Genomic DNA, 21,404 nt, shown 5'->3' on the forward strand with positions numbered 1-21,404 from the left:
GCCCCGTCCAGCCTGGCCTTGAGCACTGCCAGGGATGGGGCACCCACAGCTGCTCTGGGCAGCCTGTGCCGGTGCCTCACTGTCCTCATGGTGAAGAACTTCTTCCTGATATTGAATCTAAATTTACCCTCTTTTAATTTAAAACCATTCTCCCTTGTCCTGTTGCTACAGGCTCTTGTAAAAAGTCTGTCCCCACCTTACAAGGCCTCTGAGGTCTCCCCAGAGCTGCCTCTTGTCGCAGAGCCCCTTGAGCCTGCCCATGTTCACTGTGGTACAGCTACAGCAGCAGATGCAGAGAGGAGAGGAACAACCTTCGGGCTGTAAGGAACTAATTTTAGCGTGAAGCTGTAGCTGTGCTTTGGGAGGAGACATATAAATGAAAGTCACACTGGCTGATGGGAATGATGCTGGTCAGTACGTTTCTTCTGGCACTCTGGTTTAGTGGCGGTGAGCATGGTATGGGACCTCGGATACCATCTGGATGCCTTGGGAAGGATTGCTGGAAATTAATAAATACAGCTGTATAGGTTGTCTTCTTATCTTGCTTTCCTGCAGTTTTGAGCCCAGTGTTCAGTAACAGATGCTTTGCTGCGTTCCTAGAAGTGCTGCTTCTATTGTGACTGACATCCCAATGATGCTTTCCTGGCTGGTGGATTCACCTTACGTTGGCTCCTCCATTGCTGCTCCCAGACTTGAGGCTCCCATAGCTTATGCAGTGCGCAGACAGCCCCCAGAAGGACCCAAGGTGTTGGGAGCGGAATGTCTTCCTCTGTGCCATCTCCCTTGCCAAGTCAGAACGTGGCTCCCTGCGTATCCCGGTGCAGGCACTGGGGTAGCTGTCCCTAGATCCAGTGCACAGAGCTTGTTTCCACCCTGCAGTGACAGGCTGCCTGAGGTGATGCTGTGTCGACTGCAACACATGGCAGTTGGGTGTAGGGGTGCTGGAGAAGGCAGGAGAGGCCATGATACACCATGGTTAAAGCCACAGCTAACAGTGGGCTTGCCACGAATGAAGAGTCAAAACTCCAAATATGGTCAAGAATAGGGATATTCCCATGTGCTTTTCTTATTCATCAGGCAGCAAAAATTGATAGGAAATCCTGCTGAATACTTAATTTTTTAATATGATACAATATAGTAAATAACTGCATTGTTTTGCTTTGAGATACAACCTTTGTTTTAAAACAAAAAAGTCAAGTTGTGTTGGTTTTCAGATAGACTAAAATCTAGATCTTAGGTATGAGAAAGCTTGAAGATGAGCAGTGCAACGGCACTGGTGTATGCTCATGACAGCTTCACCGGCTCCCTTTGTCATGTTTCTGGCACAGCTGTTGTCACTGTCAATGAAAAAAAAGGCAAAGATGTAGAAAGAGAGTGAAGGAACACTAGAAAAAGCACCACCACCACCAGAAAAGCTCAGGTAACAACTCAGGCTTATGTTACTGAGGAGAAGGGAGCAGTCAAAGAACATAAAAGTACAAAGAAGGAATAAGGCTAGAAGGGCATCACAGGAAGGATGTGTTGAAATAACCTCGGTGAGTCAGAAAATCAGGTTACTAGAGTGATCAGAAGGAAATTTTGGTGCCTTAGTTGCATTTCTTTTACTACAAAATACCTGCTGAAATGTGTGTGTTCTTCATACACTGTCATCTCTGTTTACCTGGGTGCCCTTCAGAAGAATCTGTCCTTTTCCGACAATGATTTTGATCTTGTATTCAATACACTCCCTCACCATCCTTTAGAAAGGGTAACCGGACCCTTTTGGGGATTAAACAGCTGATTGGAGCAAGCCTGCCAGCTGCCTTGGTTCCTTTTCCCAGGTGGTCTTTCTACCTCTTCAACAGAAGAGATGGATATCTTCATACTTTTATCCGTGTGGCACACAGGGCCTTGCTGCTGCCGTGACAGTGCGTTGCCTCCAACTTGTCTTAGCCAAGATGTTTTCCCCCAAACCCCTGTTTTAAAACATTAGCAAATTTCTAAATGTTTGCTCTTTCCTTGCTTTCAAACATGCCTCTCAGGAAAACCAGAGAACAGACTGGTCATGAGATGGAAGTTTCCCATGGTGTGGTGAGGGTTGTTTTGATGAGTCTTGTGTTGGTGGTCTGGGCAGAGGAGGGATTTCGTGTCTCTTGGAGGTGGTTGGGGGAACCCCCACAGCATGCCATCTAGAAAAGGGGACTGAGTGTCCTCATCAGTGAACAGTTAACGCAGAGCCACCATCATGAGCATCTGGAGGGGCTTCCCTATGCCACCCAGCCCTCCCTGGTGCAGGACCCATGCAGAGGCCAGGTGTCCTGCTCACAACCATGGACTTCCTCATCTTCCCCTACTCCCCACTCCCATACCTGGTGCTTTTATTTTCCTTGAAAACCCTCTGTGATTTCTCTTGTCCTCATGGATGCGCCTTCTCACATCACTTCTTCCCAAGGCTTTCTCTTCCTTCAGATGTTTGGGAGGTGAGGGATGTCGTAGCCATCCAGCATCATTCTGTAGAAGGGATTGAGAAGGGACTTTCTCCTGGACAAAAGGTCTCTCATGGTGGCACACGTTCCTCTGTCCCGCTTTGGCTGTGCCTTGCTGTGTGCTCTGAGGGCAGCAGCCTGTGGGAGGGCTGAGGGCTTGGGCAGTCGTGGTGGGAAGCTGTAATGAGCCAGTCTCTCACCTAGGCAATTAATGAGACCGTTAGCAGAGTTTCAAAACCAGCACTCCTGCAACTTTTGCCCAGTGACTCCTCATGCACTGGCCTGCACGGGCAACAGGATCAACAGCTTTGGACAACCTCAAGCAAATTTTAGATGAAAGCAGATGCTACAGGCTAGGAAACATGCTCCTCAAAGCCTGTGCTAAGTCTTTCTCTTAGAACTGGAAGAGACATGTACACAGTGAAATGCAGGTGCCCAGCTCCTGGCGTCCATCCTTCCTGGGTCAGTTTTCCTCAGGCCAGTCGTTTCTGTAGCAGCAACTGCAGAACCTGGAGTTGCACTTCCATGCATAAAAAGTGCCTGCCTGTCCCTGTCAAGCAGGTGGCTGGGCAGCGAGGTGCTGCGGTACTTTTTCCTGGCACCATGCCCACATCTGCCCATCTTCCTCAGTGCTGCATACCTTTTTCCCCCCCAAATGACACCATCTCAGGTCTGTGAACAGCAACAGCTGTTCCAAGGGGCATAATCTTCTCAGCATCATCTTGGCTCCAAGCACCACTGTCAACATTGTGCTTCCGGGGCTGATCTTCTTAGCATTTGTATCTCTGTAGACTCTGTGGGGATGATACACATTGACCAAAGATAGATTCTGGCCAAGGAGGAAACATGGGTGAAAACCGGGTAAATACTATCGCGCGTTCCTGTTTGTGTGCCTAACAAAATTCAGTTTTCTTTTCTCTCCTCTTTCACTGATGCAGCTGAAGAATAAATTCATGAAGAAATTGCCCCGTGATGCTGAGGCCTCCAACGTGCTGGTTGGGGAGGTGGACTTCCTGGAGAGTCCTTTCATTGCTTTCGTTCGGCTGCAGCAGGCGGTCATGTTGGGCGCCCTGACCGAAGTCCCCGTGCCCACCCGGTAAGAGAACTCAGCCCCCAGGCAGGGGAGCAGGAGCTGGAAACTGCACTTCCACCTTTTAAACTAAAACCACCGGGCCAGAAGAAGACATTCTCTGTTGCTTTCCATCACATGACATGCCTAATGGTCAGGATTATTGGTTTAAAATAACAAAACTCACTGTAGCCGCTTAATAATTTTCAGGTCTTGAATTTGGTTGTAAGATATGAGCTGCAAAATGAACAAACACAAGCACTAACTTAATAGCTTGCAAAATGAACAAACACAAGCACTAACTTAATAGCTTAGCAGTAAAGGGCACTGCTGGTATGAAATTTAACTGTTGGGGCTTTTTTCCTGCCCCTTATGATTCCACCCCCCCGCCACCAACACACACTGTACATAGCTCAGATTCCCTGTGCACGTTTTTGCAGTACGTATTTTTCCTCTTATACTCACATCAGATGAACGACGTAATTCTGGCCCTACTGGGGCAAACAAAAAGTCAGATAAACCGAGGCATACAGTTATTTCAGGGTGGTCACACTATGTATCGCTTTGTAGTGCATAATGATTAAGAGAAAAACGTCGTATCAATATTTTATTTATTGTGGATCATGTTGCAGATTAATCTTGAGTCTCACAAATATGAATATATCTCATGTTCTTAAATATTGGAATTCACTGCTTGAATACGCGTAACGGTCTGTACAGTGAGTGTATATATCTACCAGAACAGCAAAGCTGAAGTCCTGCTTGAATTCTTAGCAATATCACCCTTAGTTGTACAATTGCATCTTGTTTATCATGTGACATAGTAGAGAAAAATGATCGGGATAGATGTCCAGGACATGCGCGTCAGGATAGGCGTACGGAACTGCTGTATGTGAGCACGATGTAGTAGTACACACCAATCCCTCACTGAGGTAAGAACTGTAAAAATGATTTGTGTTAAAAGGCAATGAGGTGCACAAAGAACGGAGCAGGGCAGAGTTTCAGTGAGAAGGGTGGGAGGTTGGTTTGCAGTGTCCCCTTTCAGCTCCACACTGGGCTCGGCACCGCCTTGTTCCTCCGCGCTGCTGCGCACCTGGGCTCTGGCATGCTTTTAGTATCAGCTTACAAAGGGTTTACTTGGCATTTTGTTTGCGATTATGGAGTTCAGGTTGCACCTTTCACATCGCTAATATGCAAATAGGTGTTTTATGTGAACGGTTTCAAGGGCTTTCGATACAGAGTGAAAGGTGTGATTTGAATAATGTCTAGAGGGTTTGAGGCTACATTAAGTAATATTTTGTAGGAAGAGATGTAGTACCATGACAAAAGCACATGGCTAGTGCATTACTGATACTGGAATGGATCACAGCCATTGTATGGAATAAAAGTTACATGGTTGTTATAACCTGGGCTTTATTTCCATGTACAAAACAAAGGGAAAAGATGATCTAGTTTTGCTACTTGTTTAATTGCCTTCTAGTAACGCAGCAGTGTTTGTATTTCTTATAGTTTCATTAAGCAGCTCCCTACAATAACCACATCGACAACTGTTTGCAGGCACTGGATATTCTGGTAGTATGGACGGTTTTGAGGGTAGGGATTATTCTGGAGTATAGGGACATGAAAGGGGCTTTATTTTATAAAAGGTTATTCTTCATTCCCCAGCATTCCTGAGCTCTGTATACGTCAGTATTTCAGTGTTGAAGTTTAATCCACTTACTCTTTTTTTTTAAACATGTCTCCAAATGCTTTTCAGCAGATGTAAAATTAGGTATTGTTTGTTTTAGTAGTGGGAGCCAGGAAGTTAGATCTAGGATTGCTGAACGACCTCATTACTCAGTAGCATTAATCAAGACAATATGTTCTTCCATGCCAACAATTTTTCCAGGAAATACTATTATCCATTTGCTGTCCACCAAACCAAATGCTACCCTAATCAAAGCAGGGAGGCTCATTAGATGGCTTTTGTGAGTAATGAAGAGCCATTTGCAGAGGCTGCATCCTGTGAAATTCAATCAAGGAAATCCCATCAGGGCCCAGACGAGCTATGAGGGAGCGTCTCCTCGGTCTGCGCTGACTCTCAGCCATCTCATGCAGCATGCGTTCCTGCTGTGGACATGCACTTCACAGCCCACAGACTCCAGAAGATGCTGGAGCTGGAGCCTTTGACTTGCTCCCCCCAGCACCTCTCCCTTGGGGCTTCTTTTATTTTGTTAAATTACCAAGTTCCTGGTAAAATTGTCAAAACCATGCCATCAAAACTAGGCAGTGCAAAACCACCTGGGGTTTTGAAATGAACACAAGCTAATGCTTCAGCGCTGTGGGTTGCTGCAGGTTTATGGTTACCAGGTCTATCAAGTCACCATGGCATGACCTGCATCTGTCTCTCTCTTTAGAAAGTAGCACGTTGTTTCTGTGTGGAGCAGGCAGGGGGTTAAACACCCAGGTTTCACAGAATCATTTAGGTTGGAAAAAACTTTTAAGATCATCAAGCCCAACCGTTAACCCAGCACTGCCAAGTCCATCACTAAACTACGTGCCTAAGCGCCACATATATGTGTTTTTTAAACACCTCCAGGGATGGTGACTCCACCACCTCCCTGGGCAGCCTGTTCCAGTGAACACAGGGTTGTGGGCGTGCTGGTTTGTAACACAGAGGGGAGGTGGCCTCTGCGTGGCCATCTATTCCCGTAGTGACACGTCCTGCTGGAGGTGCCTTCGCACAGCAATCCAGGTCATGTTTCTGGTGTGTGCTGTGTTAGATAAAAATCTCCTGCTCTTTAGCAACCACAGATACACCAAATACATCCCAGGAGCCAGCCAGATGCCTTGCCTTAAAGAGGTGATGGTTGCAGTGCTTGTTGGATCAGGGGCAGAGGGATGGGGAAAGCCCTTCCAAGGAGCTGGGAGAAGGGAGAAGGCATTCCCAGCCGAAACATGGTGTCACACAGCTTGCAGAAATGCATGAAGCCATCTTAATGTTTTGCTTTTCAAAGCACTAATCAGGTGGGGTTTGCAGGGAGAGGGCAGTGACAGCTTTCCTGCAGCTAGCTGAGAATAAGTGTGTCACCTGCATCCATTAGTTGGACGTGTAAGACATGGCCACAATCCTGGGATGTAGAAACAAATATGACACTTGCAGAGGTGAAAGGCTCGTGATAGCTATAGTCCCTGCCCTGTTGTGGTTTTTTAACATTCACCTAGTGCTGTAGAAAGAAAAAGGATTGTTGTGTGCATAAGGCAGACAAATGTGTACATACTTGCAGACTTCCAGTTAATAGGTTACTTGTTTCTGCTGATATTTTTTTTTTCTTCCTCCACGTATTCCTTGGCTTGGATTTTTCTTGTAAGTTACAGCATTTTGGACATTTTATAGAAATAAGATTACTTATGTAGAAGTGAGTCTTCTTTGGATACTTAAATTGCCTAATATGTATTTATTTTCCTTTCACTCTTCCTTGCTAAGTATTTTAAGTATTTCCTTTACTTAAAAGTGAATTTTTACTTAAAAAAACCCCAGCAAGATCTGATGAGCTCTCTTCAGGAAAAGTTTCTCAGCAGGGTGTTTTCTTACAGCCCTAGTAAGAAAAATCATGGTTCTGAAATTGGTATAGAGAAATCCCAGCCTTTCACTGCGTTGAGTTTTCTTTTTACTGATCAGACTGAAAAAAAACTTTAAGGACTTTGGTTTTCTTGTGTTGAATTTCAATTCCACAGTGCCATGAGCTCCTCATATTGGCAAGCCCTCAGCTACTGTGCTTGCACCATGGCTTGGGTATGGCTGCTTCTCCTCTGGACAAAGCAATAAGTGTACCTTTTTATTTTCATAAAAGAAATGTGCAATCGCGTGTTCAGGTCTGCTGCATTAATGTAATGTTGATGGGGGAAAAAAGATGAAGAATGAGCAAGGGAAAGATTTCTTTTGGAGATAAGCTGTACAGACTTGCACAGTCTAATATGTAGTGCTGGGAAATTGCCTGTGCCTACAAGTCTCAAATGAAATGAAGTAACTTGCCCAAAGGTCACTTGGGAAGCACGTGGCAGAACCAGGAGTCAGCATCTCCCCCCTTCCTTCCTAACTTAAGCTTTCAAGTGCAGAGGCATCCTTTCTTCTTCATAGGTGAGGGTGAAATCTGTGTCTTGTTTGTTAATTACAGCATTTGAAATGGTGTCAGGGCTGTGTCCTTTAACAGCCCTTCCAGCAGAAGGACTAGCTCTTTGAAATTGATGCTCTGGCAGCAAAGGACTGCCTTTGTCTGCATTCGTGTGTTGGACACCGTGTGAGAAGCCTGCAATGGTGGTACGTTGCCCGAAACTTGAAGGATCACCTGGGTGAAGTGGAAGGATGGACCAAACACTTCCCCATCTCCTTTCATTACTACAATCTCAAGTTGTTCTCCTTTCAGCCACAGATTCTACTGGAAAAGTTCATTAAGAGGTTGTTCCTTCAGCCTTCAAGTCCATCAACATGTATCTTTATTGACAGGCATCTCACATGATGTCCTGCAACAGGAGGACTGCATTCCTCCAGCCCTCTCAAAAATGAAAATATTTTCTGCAGGACCTTACTGAGTTCGCTTTGTGTAGGTGCCTTTAACCCTTATGGAGCTGCTGCCCTTACTCCAGATTTGAGAGATAGGCATGGATGAGTAGGCTGAACTGGGATCTTTTTTTAGTTGCTCTTTTTTTGGTTTTGTTTTTGTTTATTTCGAGGTGGGGTGGGGGGTGGGAGTGGGAGCCAGGACAACTTTGTCTCCTGCACTGATGGTCAGCTTGCAAAGAGGCCATGGTGAGGCTTGGTCCTGTGCCAGTTTTCACCAGAACCCTTGTAGGGGAACTTTTTAGTCACAGACATTACAGATTTCTTGCAGGATGTCCCCAGTGGATGGCTAAATATTAGTGCTGCGCTGACTTTGGAGCCTGTGTTCTGTTCACTCCCCACCTCCTTGGTGTGTTCTTCATGTGATTTTGTGGCGATTTCTAGCCACATTTCTTAGAAGCACATCAAGTAGAGCTTTGTAGCCTCCTTGGGCAAACTAGATGGAAATTCTTCCCCGTAGTCTCTGGTGTCACTTCCCACCAAGGTCCAGGAGGGTTGTGTTTGCTCATGGCAGGTTATTAGGTCCATAACCCCAAGTTTCTGGGCTTGTACGGAGTATTGCTGCAGTGCTACGTTCAGGTCTTCTAGGTGTATCAGCTGGGTTTACAATGTGCTGGCCAGAGCATCTTTGTCCATTTTGAATTGGAATTGCTCATCTGTGAGAAAGAATTTATTCTTGTTGGGTCTGGTGACATAGTCCATCTGGTTAAAAGGTGAAGTGTATGTAGTCAGTGGCCATCATCTGCTTAAGAAGGGTAAAGTGTGCAGAAATGGCAGGAGGACTAGTGCTTTAGGTAAAGCAGAATAATACATTACTGAGTTTCTGGCTCGTTATTGGCTTGGAAGCAAAGGATTTGGAGTGCTTTGACTGTGCTGTCATATAAAGTGCAAGAGGAGGTATCCTGGGCACAAGGGCTGTCAGCTCTGCCTGTAAGCTGTTTCCCAGAGCATTTGGTAGAAACACTGAATTTTGCCACTACTTCAGAGGAACTTGGAGCTAAGTGATACGAGGTGAAACCTCACACTCTGCACTGAAGTATCCTTAGCGATGTGAAGTGTCAGAAATGGGCATGGTAACTTGGCACATGTTGTGTGCAGCAGAGAGGAATTCTGTGCTCGCTTTCAACCGGGCAGGTGAAGAAGAGGAGTGGGTCACAGCTAGAAGCGAGGGCTTTCCTAGCTGGAAGTATTCATAACTAATTGATGTTAAATGCATGCAAATGTAATCTAGTCCAAACCAATAAAATGCATTCATGTTTTTGTGTTCTTAATATTTGGCCTTTTAAAAGGTCTTGTTCTATGTGCTGAAGGCAATTCTGAGCTGAACCAAGGCAAAGCATTTAGGAAGCAACACAAACAGCTTGTTTTCAAGAACATTTTAGTAAATTCATGAGCGTTCAGGTACTTCTGTTATGCATTTGAAGAGAGCCAGCTGATGGAATTATTTCAGAAGATGGTTATGAAAATGTCTCGTTCCCCCGAAAAATCAGGAGAATACTGAGCAGCAACTTCGGAAGTTACAAACTTTTTTAAAAAAATTAATATATTTGGTTAATTTGCATCCTGGAGTTTTGAAAGAATTGGCTGTGGAACAGCTTGTCTTTAATGTTGTTTTACAATAACTCGTGAAACACAAGGCAACTTCAGGAGGTAGGAGGAGAGCAGAGGACATGACCTAGGCGTGTATGCCTTAGTGACCTCTGTGTGAACCTGAAGTAAAACACTTGAAAGCCTCATGAAGAACTTGATTTGGAAGTGTTACTGTTAGTAATGCCAATTAATATGTATTTATGGATCCTGTCCTACTAACCTGATGCCTTTTTTTTTTTTTTATAGGACTAGATTTTTTTAAAATAGACAAGTACTTATTTGGATACAATATAACTCATAAGAGATTTGACTTAGTACCTCACAACATTTTCATTTAGGAAGCTAAAATAATACAGTGCTTGTAAGGGGAGAAGTACTTCTGGTGGGGTGTAACAACCTCTCAACCCTGTTGTGTTCCACGTTTTATCAGCAGCTTTTGAGAAAATGTGTAGTTGACATGTTGAAGGCTGTCATGTAATGAAGAAGGTCTCTCTGTGGCCCAGAGGAATCTGATCATCCATGCTTTAACTTGGTCCCACATCAGCTTCTCCCTTTGGGGATGGAGAGCGCAGACGGAAGAGCTGTACTCCAAGGACCCCTTTTCTCTGGGTGATGCTGCAGGTAAAGGAGTGGGGCCATCCCTGGCTGTAGAAGATTTTTCCATCGGTGCTGGAACCACTGAAACCTGGTTTCCTAAAAGTATGTGCCATGTCCTTTCCCTCCACCATGGCAATAACCCCAGCTCTCCCTGCCATCCTGCCATGTTTCCTAAGACTTCCCATCCTTGTCCATACCTGAAGTCCTGTTCCCTGACTCAGTGCTGTCCAGAGAGGCTGTGGAGTCTCCTTCTCTGGAGACATTCAAAACCCACCTGGATGTGGTTCTGTGCAACCTGCTGTAGAGGAGAACCTGCTTTAGCAGGGGGTTGGACCAGATGATCTCCAGAGGTCCCTTCAAACCCCAACCGTTCCATGATGCTGCGAATGCTCCTAACTTCATTTTCTCAGGAAAGCAGGCTCTCATAAAGTTCCTGAGTAGCCATGGGTTATTTCATCTATATATTTGCACTGACAAAACTCCCAGCTCTTGGATGATTTCCCTGAGGGGGATGCTGATACATCGGAAGAGGCTCACAGCACAGCCGTCAAAGTGACTTAAGAGAGGAGAAAAGCCTCAAATGGCTTAGCCTAACTGACAGATGGCTACAGGTGAATGGATCAATAGGGGAGGGTATTTAAAGGAATTTAATTACCGAGGGTTCTTCAGTTTAGCTATAAGAGACAATTTAAATTTATTATTGGAAGTTGAAGCCAACTCAAATTCACACTGGAAGTAATGCAAAAGGTTTTAGATGAGACAACTTACCAAGGGTTATAGTGTGTTTCTTTTCCATTACTGATTGAAAGGTACATCTATAATTGGAAAAAGGCTTAATTCAGGAAGCTTTAAAGTTGTTTTGAGCAGCTATTAGTGTTTCTGTTTGAAACACATGCTGATACGGAATTTGCTGAAAATTGCCCCAATAATTCCCAGCCTTTGCTAAATTAGGTGAAATGGAGGAGTTGGTCTGTTGCCATGACTTCTTTTATTGCTAATTGTAGGGGTGAGTTGGTGTGTGGGAGAGAGTGAGACTTTAGTCTCAGGGTCACTAGCTAGAGTCCAGCTCTTGGGGTGACACCGTCTGACCAGCATGATGGTCTCCACTGAAATCCCACAGGCCACTGAATGTTGGCCATTGTGCGAGATGGCCAACAGAAGTAACAGGGCTTTCTTAACAAGCCAGTTACAAGGCGAAGAGGTGAGCATGAAGACAGATGTATTTTCACGCCATAGCCATGAACCAATCCTTTTTTTCCGCGACAAATCTGAACGGGGGATTTCTAAGAAGCTTGTGTTTGTACAGCCAAGGCTGTAGATGCTGTGTGAGTAAGTAGCCACCAGTTTGTCACCCATCTGCTGCCTGAAATTAACTTTAAATTAAGAGTATTTCTAAAGGAGGTACTGGCTTTTACCATTTCAGCGTGGATACCTTGGCCTTGCACAGGAACTTTAGTTTAGGAACTGGAAGAGCCTAAGATAAGGCATAGGTCTTTCCCGAGTTAAGCATTATTTGAATGATTAATTCAAATAATTGAATTAATTCAAATAATTGAATTAAGCATTTTTGAATGAAAAAAAAAATATTTTTGGTCATTTTTCATTCCAGGCCAGAAGAATTTAGATACATTTGAAGATCCAACCTTGAGGCCATACTTAAAACTTTTTCTGATGAGCGTCAATTAAGAGGTTGGAAAACCCAGCCACCTTTCACCAGCATTCCTGTTATTCTGGCACAACTGCTAGACAGTTTTATTGGCAGAAGCATCCATTTTCCATGTACAGCCTTTTCCATTAAGGAATCTCTTTAGAACATATTGTCACGTAGGCAAGTCCTGATTCATAGTGTATTAGCACTGACAAAAGCAAAGGCAGGAAAGATTAAGAGCAGTAATTTCCTATCTCCAAAGGTTTCATAGCATGGTGTTTTTCAAACTCATTAGCAGCGACTAGGATGTAGTTGCTGCCCAAAGAGGTCATGTAAGAAGTTAACTCCTAATACCTTGTAGATACCCTTTCTGATGGTGCCTGCCATAGGAATAGGTTTACACCTTCAGTTGCCTGCTTAAGAATTAAGCTGTGACTACGAAGCCATCAGATGGTCTCTGGTCTCTGGTATGTGTTGTATACTCAGAGCAGAAATTCAGGGCATACAGGTTGGGCTTAATTATTTATAGCTAAAGCCCTACTTTAGACTAATGGTTTCCTTTTGCATGTGAGTAGCTACTCTGGGTGCTGAACCATAGCAAAGATGTCAGCCCCAGCGGAGCATTAATAAGTACGTGGCATGCTATCTGATAGCTCGGGGGAGCAATGTAATTTCTCGTGAGCAACGTGGATAGTTAATCGCGTCCTCCCTCTGTGCCTGCTGCTGTGCTGGCCCCGCTTGGTCCATCCTGTGCACAGAGGGTGCTCAGGTGTGTCGCTGCCCTTGGCACTGTGCGGAGTGAGCAGTCCTTAAATCTTCTGTCCCTTCCCTGCTCTGTAGCAGCAGTTACATCACTGCCATCATCATGTAACTGGCACTTGAATAGCACTAGGGCAACGTTTAACACTGGTACCTTACACAAGGATTGAACAGCTACAAGGAGACAGTAACATATGCTCAAATAAATCACTGTGGAAGTGGATGGGCTTTCCGGCGCACGCAGGGCATGGGTTCTCAACCGCTCTGCACTGGAGCTGAATCCATCGTGCATAGTTTGCTTCCAGGTGCTGGGTGTTGGAAGAATGTCCTTCCTTCACCTCATCCTGAAGGTGTTGGACGGTAGCGACTTCTGCTAGGGCTGTGATAGCGCTTGGCCACAGCAGTCTCAAGGCTACTTTTAAGGCTCTTTGGGAGAAAAACTCTGGGTAGTGTCTTGCTTGTCCGAGTAAGCACAATGAAGTGCAAGGTGTAACCTCTACTCTCAAGTTAGCTGGAGGCCCCTGGCAGCCTCTGAATCTCTGAAGAGACGACAACTTTTTAAAGCTGAATTTCTGTCTAGATATCACATAAGTAATAAGCGATGCATTTTGCTATCCTAAATGGGAACAATCTGTTTTGTCAGATTTCTCTTCATTCTGCTGGGACCGAAGGGCAAAGCAAAGTCCTATCATGAGATCGGCCGAGCCATCGCCACTCTGATGTCGGATGAGGTAGGTGTCTTGACATCTCCTATGTGAAATGGCTTCTTCTAGGTTCCACTTGGTTAGCTAATACTGGTGTCCTTTCCTGCAATGTGGTTGACAGGAATGGATATACATATAAAGCTGAAATATCCACATCACCTCCCGATTCTCTCTGTTTACATAATTATTTCATCTGGCTTCATGTTTCCATAAAAGCATGACTGTAGGAAATTTTTCTCCATTGTGTGTATTTTCCTGCTAGCAATCACTCTTTCAAATAGACTATGAATTAATGTTATGGTGTGCACCTTGTGTCATATCCCATGATGACAGTAACCCGCAGCTACGCTCCAGGTAATTACTGCAGCAATGGTTACACCCGGGACGTACCATTGTGTGTTGCACCATATCCCAGAACACTTCTTCATTCAGACAGTGCTTATATATTATCCATGAGTACCTAGCAATTACTCACTAATCATACACCTCAATGAGATGACTGGGCTTTCAGTATTCATTTACGTCTTCTTTCTTCCCGTGTCCCTTGGGCCCTGCGTGTCTGGGGGTGATTTACATTATGTTTGTTATTTGCTTTCTCCTTATGTTGTTTTGTTCTTGTACGGTTCCCTTAATTACCGCTCACCCGGTCTCAGCTCTTCTGTTTTCTGTCATTCCACTGCTTGGAGCAGTGGTCTAGTTTCCATCACCCCAAAGCCCTCGTTCCTACCACCGACCGTTCTTATTAAGTCTATTGCATGTTGCTGATCCACCTTTGCTCCAAGCAGTCCAAAAGATTTCAGTAAAATTCTGCATTAATGCTCTTTTTCCTCCCTTCTCTCATTCACTCTTCATCAGTAATGCTAGGCCTTTCAGTAAAACTGGTTTGTGCTTCTTGGTTTTGTTTTTAAGCAAATATTCTCATTGTTTCTATGTCACAGGGTTGAAAACTAACCTATTGTTTGATAGACTGAAGCCGGTAGGAAGAGAGGATCTGATGCTTTTTTTGTGACTTTGTAAAAGTATCTTTTCAAGGCATAAGTGAAACTCATTTATGGGAAACTCTTTTCTTGGGTAAAAGAGACGGATAGTTGTTTTAGTAACATTTTTTAAAGGGTTAGAAACTTTTATTTTGCTAAAAATTAGAAATATACCTGCAAGTGAAGAACCTTTATCTTTAAACAGCCAACCAAAGGAAAAGGCTTTCCTGAGGTTCACCCACCCTTGTGCCAAGTGTTCTCATACTTTTTGCAAGGTTTATGAGAATGAATAAGTTCTTTTGATAGAATAAATCTGGGTAGCTGCCTCTGGAGTCTGGGCCACAGAAAATGCAAAGAGTCTTTTCTGCATGGAATCTCTCTTTTCCTTACAGGTATTCCACGACATTGCCTATAAAGCCAAGGACCGGCAGGACCTGATCGCTGGCATTGATGAGTTTCTGGATGAAGTCATTGTGCTTCCCCCTGGGGAATGGGATCCAGCCATTAGGATAGAGCCCCCCAAGTCTCTCCCTTCTTCAGATAAAAGGTAGTAGCAGGAGGCAAGCAGGCTTAGCTGTGTGATGAGGGACAGTGTGCATCAATTCTGGGAAGAGCCTGGTGCTTTGGGTATACCAACTTTATTGGGCAAATGCAGAGTGACCTGCATCTCTCTGTATTTAGAAAGTACTAGAGTTATTTTCAGCTCTTCCTTAATAGCTGGAGGGAGGATGTTCTTGCAATTCTATACGTTTAAGGTGATGTTATAGGTATATGATAGCACACATAGTGGTTATCCAGACTCTTTGGGGTTCTGTGTGGTCTTTCTAACACACTACATCCTGCTCTGGCTGCCAGCCGGTCAGCCTTCTTGTCTCCTTTGTACAGCATGGCTTGTTTGGAGGAGCTGTGTGTGGGCTGCATTTGTGGAGCTGTCAGGCAATGCAGAGAGCCTCAGTTTGTCTTGCCTTCTTGCCTAGGAAAAACATGTACTCCGGTGGAGAAAACCTACAGATGAATGGAGACACACCTCATGATGGAGGACACGGCGGCGGGGGCCATGGGGACTGTGAAGAACTGCAACGAACGGGCAGGTCAGTAACGTGCCGCTCAGCATGGTGCACCCCCTGTGACCTGGGCAAGGGGGCCACGTTTCACTTGCGGAACTGTTTCACCCCTTCTGCTTTCTTTCCCAACGTACTATATTTGTATAGGTTGAGGTGTGACCCCAAAATCTGTCCTGGGTTTTTTAGTGGCCAGCTTGAGATGGTTTGAAGGGTTCTGAACATCCAGCCTCAGCAAATTACAAAACGTCTTAAATGAGGCACTCAGAAATTAAAGCAAGGCCGGGCGGGTGTTGGCTGTTGACACTTGGTGAAGTTAGGTGAGCTGTAAGGGGCACAAGCGTGGCAGGTGCAGCTACAGTTCCCATTGGGATTGCTGGAAGTGATTTAGCCAGAAGCAGAGACCTTCCCTTTTCCAGACATTTCTTTGTAGTTGAATTGCACAGATGAAGACTTTTATGGGGTAGAAATACAGAAGGTAACAGAGCCTGAGGCCTTACTCTCTGCTTTATTACTCTGCTTATGTGCCACATAAAAGTCCACTAGAGTGGGGTTACAGTCCAGGTGGCCGTAAAACAGCATGCTCAGCATTTCAAGGTCAGTACTCAGGTTTTCATGGTGGCATCATGCCCTCCCTCTTGCTCTATATTGTTTTAAGTTCTAGTAGAATATCTGAATTCTAGCAGAAAAGTCTGAAAGTCTGAAATGACAAATTGGTGTGTGCAAGGCGGCCGACGCGTCCCGGTTTGGGGTCAGAAAGGGTTGTGTTCCTGTCTGCCGCAAACCTCTGCGTCCAGCATGTCTGCACAGTCCCGGTGTTGGTGATGAACTGTGTGCAAGGGAACAAGAGGCAAAACAGAAACATTTTTCATGCTGGCAGTGTCAGAGCCACATGGAGTTTTATTGTAAGAGTTAAATACTATCTTGACTGTGCTTGTACAAAAAGAGTATGTCTGTAAGTGGAGCTCTCATGTTCTCCAAGATGATTTCACTTACTTGCGTTTTTAATTCTAGTTCTTTTTCTGGTTAACAGTTTGAAGCATTTTTCTATTTAGCAAATTGTTTGGCTCGCCCAACCACGGTATGTGCCATGTGGAGAAATGTAGGCAGGGATTTAGGCTAGAGTTAATATATTTTATGACATCAACCAATATAGTTGGGAAAAAAACCAATAGACGAGCTTCCTGAACTGCAAGCTTTAGTGGTCTGTTTCAGCAGAAGCAGGGCTTGTGTTCCTGAAATTTGTCTCTTTCCAGCTGCATCACATGTCCAAGATATTATCTTTCTTTGCAGTATTACCTCAATGATATCCCTCGGCTACCACAGCTGTGATAAGATTATTATGTAATGTGATGATCTCACTCCTTTCAGATAATACTTAATTTCTGGCAGTGTTTCTGATGATTTCTTTTTGTGGTGACAGGGACACTTGTCTTGGTGACTTTCACTGTAAAGCAGGATGCATGAGTCTTTTCTTGCTTGTCTTTTCAGATTCTGTGGTGGCTTAATCAAAGACATAAAGAGGAAAGCACCGTTCTTTGCCAGCGACTTCTACGATGCTTTAAACATTCAAGCCCTTTCAGCTGTTCTTTTCATCTACCTGGCCACAGTGACCAACGCTATCACTTTTGGAGGACTGCTTGGTGATGCTACGGAAAACATGCAGGTTAGCAAGAGCTTTCAGAAGCAACGAACATGTCGTTTGCCTTTTGCTGTCTACAGTCAGATAAGGATGTTTGGCCACCGACAAAGCTCAAATCCTGGGTACAATGAATACAGGTATCCTGTGTTTCCACTGGAAGTTGGCTTGCTTTCGCTGCTGTTGGACGGCTAGCCTTTGAAAAACTGTGCAAGCAGTTACCTTAAATGGTGTTTGAAAGATGGCCAGGCGACAGAGAAGGTCCTTGCTTTTTATATAGAGAGGAGTTCCTCTGATCTGTGCTCTGTTTGTGTCTCGGTTGTACCGTTTCAGCCCAATTAAGTTTGCTAAGTCTGATTCAGACTTTCCATGTCATCAGAGCATAGCACTGTATCATCTGCATGACTCTTACGATCCCTGGACTTCTGCCTCTCTGGTGAAAAGAATAGCCTAAGATTCGTAGGAAAGCAAGTGAATCAGGAGAGCTGATGCAGGAGAAAAATGTGAGTTCTTCATAGTAGCTGGAAGATCAGATCCTGAGGACCATGTTGTCTATCCAGAGGCAGTGTGGATCAGCAGTAAAGAAGGAAGCAGGGGCTCCAAAGGGTGGCTCAGTTTTAGGTGAAGTCTAAAGGAAAGGGATTCTGCGTTAGCACTGCTGTAGTCATGTTTGGCTGGAGCAGAATTCAGCTCTAGCAGTGCGCTTTGGTATTCCTTTGGCTTTTTGAAGAGGAAGAAAACATAGGAGGTTGTATTTAGATAAATTCAGTGCAGCCACATTGAATCTCCTAACAATAATTATACTCATAGTGACAAAGACTGAACTATTAATTTATGCAGGTTTAATTAAACTGAACATAGGAAAGGGGGGCACCTATCCAGAGCCATACACTTCCCTATGATAAATTACAGGCTAGAGTAAGATTCCGTAGCTGGCCAGGTGCCAGATTTCCCTCTCCCCTGTACAAATACGGTTTACTTCTTCCAAAACTCAGCTCCACAGCAGTCATGCAAACAAATTCATGATGCACAAAGTTAAAAAGAAATAATAGCAAATGGAAGTAGAGAATGGAAAGGCCTCTGGGGTCCACTGGTGAGCATCGCTCTTCAGTCACTGAGTAGCAGAGCAAAGTCTATCTGCTCTGCATCTGTACAAGGTGAAGTCTTTGAAGTAGGGGAGGAAGGGGAAATGTCACCTGATTCCAAATGTAGTGCACATAATCACTTTAGTGTATCCAGAAGTCTTTTCCGTTACCTTTGTATCCCTTGCTTATTTATTCTCAAGTAGCAAAATATTTTTTTGCCACTGGAACTGACAGTATAGTCTCTTAATGCTGACCCCCCCAAAATATTTTTTTTTCTTCAAAAAGAAACACTGGCATTTCAGGAAGTTAAAAAAATATGTCATTTATCTGGCAAATGGTAAAACTGCTGCCCCATTAAGTACTGACAGTCCTGCTGCTTGTGCTTGGTAGTATTCTTGAAGTGAGACACGTGCATTTGCTGTCTTTTGGGTTGGCTGCTGGCTTACCAGCGCTGGCTCTGCAAGGGGGGGAGATCCCCCGCTTTGGCCCCTCTCTGAAGCAGCAAAGCGAGCTGCAGAGACAGCCTGCCCCGGAGGACTTGTGCTAGCATTGCCGGAGTTGCCATGCACGGCCTCACGTGTAGTTTGCAGCCGTTCTTTGCTGCTGCTCCTCTTCCCTTGGGAGACTTTCTGCTGCCAGGCTCCACAGCATACACCAGAGAGGGAGAGGGGTGACAAAAGCAGGTATGACTCCAGAAGAGCTGGCAACCCCTGTGCTCCTGGGGGACCCCTTTGCTGTCTTCCACCTGCCAGGGATTGACACATAAATGTGTTTCTTTTAATACATTTCAAGCTGGGGTGAGGTTATTCTTCCAAGAACGTCATGAACCTTCTCGACGGGATTATAGCTCAGCATGCAGCCTTGCTGTGATTTAAAATGGTATTCATTTGTTGAATGTGACAGTCTCATTTCACCAAAGTATGTCTACGAGCTGCATAGGAGGGGAGACAGTGCGGGGGGGAAAGACAAGAAAGAGAAAACACAGATTGCCTTTAATCCTTGGGTTTTTCTGCAGTAGATAAAACTCAGTCTGAGTTTTCCTGTTGCTTGGAGAAAACAAAGTCCCTAGAAAGACAAAAGGTGCAGGAACAGTCTGTTTTGAGCTCAGTGATTTATCCTGCATGTTGAAAAGGGAAACCATTGGTGCTCTGCAGTTAAGAAGACTGCTTTGGTAACGGAGGAGCTCTGCAGCAAATATAAACACAGCATAGCTGTTAACGACAAAACCTCCAGGAGCAGCAGAAGAAACCAACACACAAGTCCTGTCAAAGGCTTCGTCCCTTGCCAGCCCTCAGGGGTTTGTGCTGGGTGAGGAGGGAACTGGGCGTGTAGCCAGAGAGGAGCACTGGCAGCAAGGGGCTGTGGGCTGTGGATGTGCCCCCCTGGACGGCCGCTCTTCTAGCCAGTTTGTGGTTAAACTTCACAGAAGCGGAGCGAAGTGCAGGAAAATCATCACTGAGTTGCTAGAGAAACCAAATCCCTCCAGTCGGTTCGTAACATAGCCAAGGCTCCGCGCAGGAAAAGAGTGTCTGTTATTTTCTGATTTGTGCACTTTGAGACATTTACTTGCTTCTTACGTACAACAGCCAGTTGAATTTACTGGTTTTGATTTAGGTACTGATTTAAAATTAAAGTACCAGCAGTTTTTCTGAACCGGTGTATCAGAGGTGTAGAGTTTGGGCACAACTGACTTTTCTTTTGCCATGTCCCTTCAACAAACCTTTAGTCACCATCCATGTTTGAAAAGGCATTAGGTCTCTTGGCTGCTGGGAGCCCAGAAAAGGGGTTTTTGACTGCAGGTTTTCAACAGAAGAGCCGAAGCACGTGTTCTTCATCCTCAAATGCCCCTCTGTCATCAGGGCTGGAGTGAAGCGTCCCAAGGCACCCAGTTCAAGTTGTTCCTCCAGAGAGCTGCTCACTGGGATCAGAGTCCAGGTTCATGTCAAGTGTTGCTCAAACCATTGTTTACTCCCACAGTGGGAAGGCATTTGGAAGAGTGTTTTTTTGTAGGGCATCTCAAAGCACACGTTGCTCTCAGTCTTTATACCCAGAAATGTGAGGGAAGGTTAAGCCTCGCACCTAGAGCAGCACCTAGAAGTTCTCCCCCAGACATTCTGTCCTTACAGAAAACAGTATTTTTTGGGCTACCACATCACAGTTCATGCTTCTTGTTTCTTGTAAGCAATTATGTGACAGCTGCTGGGTCGGGCACTAAAAATTGCCCACCCTGTGCTGCCTGCCCCAGAGAGTCTGCCCTGGCCAGCATTTCTTTAAAAGCTCACTGCAGAGTTTTATGTTTCTGAGAAAAGACACTATTCTTAGCTACAGACACGTGGAAGAATGCAGGGAAAAGAGATTCCAGATGCGCTGGCCGCTGGCCGTGAGGGCCCTCTTCATGAGTAATGCGGGAGGAGCGAAGGGGATCAGCTGTGTGAATGCCATTCCTTGCCCCAAGAGCAATTGTCTCATCCTCACAAGTCCCCCAAAGGCAGCAAACAGAGGCTCGTAGGCTGTTGTCTGTGTCCCTGTAAAACCTGCACTATCCTTGTGTGAAGGCTGCAGGTTGTCATGGCAAGCAGATCTCCCTTGCACTGATCCCTGCTGTCAGTGACGGGCATCACCGATAGCACTTGGAAATGACAAGGACCAAGGCTGTCACCTGCCACCAAGGCAAGGTTGTTCTGTCTGCCCTGGACTGACGGGTAGCTGTGCATCGGGAGCAGGCGGCTTTTCAACCTTCCTTATCTTTTGCTTCCCTGCGCAGCTGTCGTGCAGCTGCTTTAATTGCCCAGCAATAACAGCGCTTGACCACTGGTATCTTGAGATCATGTTTGTGGCCAGAAAAGTTGTTTATGATTGCTTTAGAGAAAGTTCTGCTAGTAATTTAGTAGATGAAAAAAAATAAATCTTCTGCTCTACATAGTAAATATTTTGACATATGACAGTATGAATATACTTTCCTCAGCATAAACAGTAACAGGGGTATTTCCAAAAAAGAAAGCCACAAAACTGAATTTAAATTCTTTGCGTTACCACTGATAAGTCAGAAAAACTGTAGCCCCAATCCTGCAGTTTGTCGTGGATGGGAAGAAGGATCTGCACGTGCCGTTAACTGCTGGTTGCTCAGCGCCTGCAGTATTAATGAGGCTGCTGACTGAGACACAGCCACAGCCAAGCCCATAAGCCTCTGCTTGAATCTGCCCCTGGCTC

At 45.0% G+C, this 21,404-nt stretch overlaps 1 protein-coding gene across 10 annotated transcripts in view; it reads left to right on the forward strand.

The window, feature by feature from the left end:
- The window catches only part of SLC4A4 (solute carrier family 4 member 4), a 236,799-nt gene that overhangs the window by 176,776 nt on the left and 38,619 nt on the right, over positions 1 to 21,404 (forward strand). For all 10 annotated transcript variants that reach the window (XM_055797669.1, XM_055797671.1, XM_055797668.1 and 7 more), the window contains 5 exons: positions 3,404 to 3,561; positions 13,372 to 13,459; positions 14,802 to 14,956; positions 15,387 to 15,500; positions 16,962 to 17,136. In XM_055797669.1, the coding sequence (XP_055653644.1) occupies positions 3,404 to 3,561; positions 13,372 to 13,459; positions 14,802 to 14,956; positions 15,387 to 15,500; positions 16,962 to 17,136 (690 nt within the window). The remainder of the gene's footprint in view (positions 1 to 3,403; positions 3,562 to 13,371; positions 13,460 to 14,801; positions 14,957 to 15,386; positions 15,501 to 16,961; positions 17,137 to 21,404) is intronic.

The sequence above is a fragment of the Falco peregrinus genome, chromosome 2 (assembly GCF_023634155.1).
Source record: "Falco peregrinus isolate bFalPer1 chromosome 2, bFalPer1.pri, whole genome shotgun sequence".
Taxonomy (NCBI): Eukaryota; Metazoa; Chordata; class Aves; order Falconiformes; family Falconidae; genus Falco; species Falco peregrinus.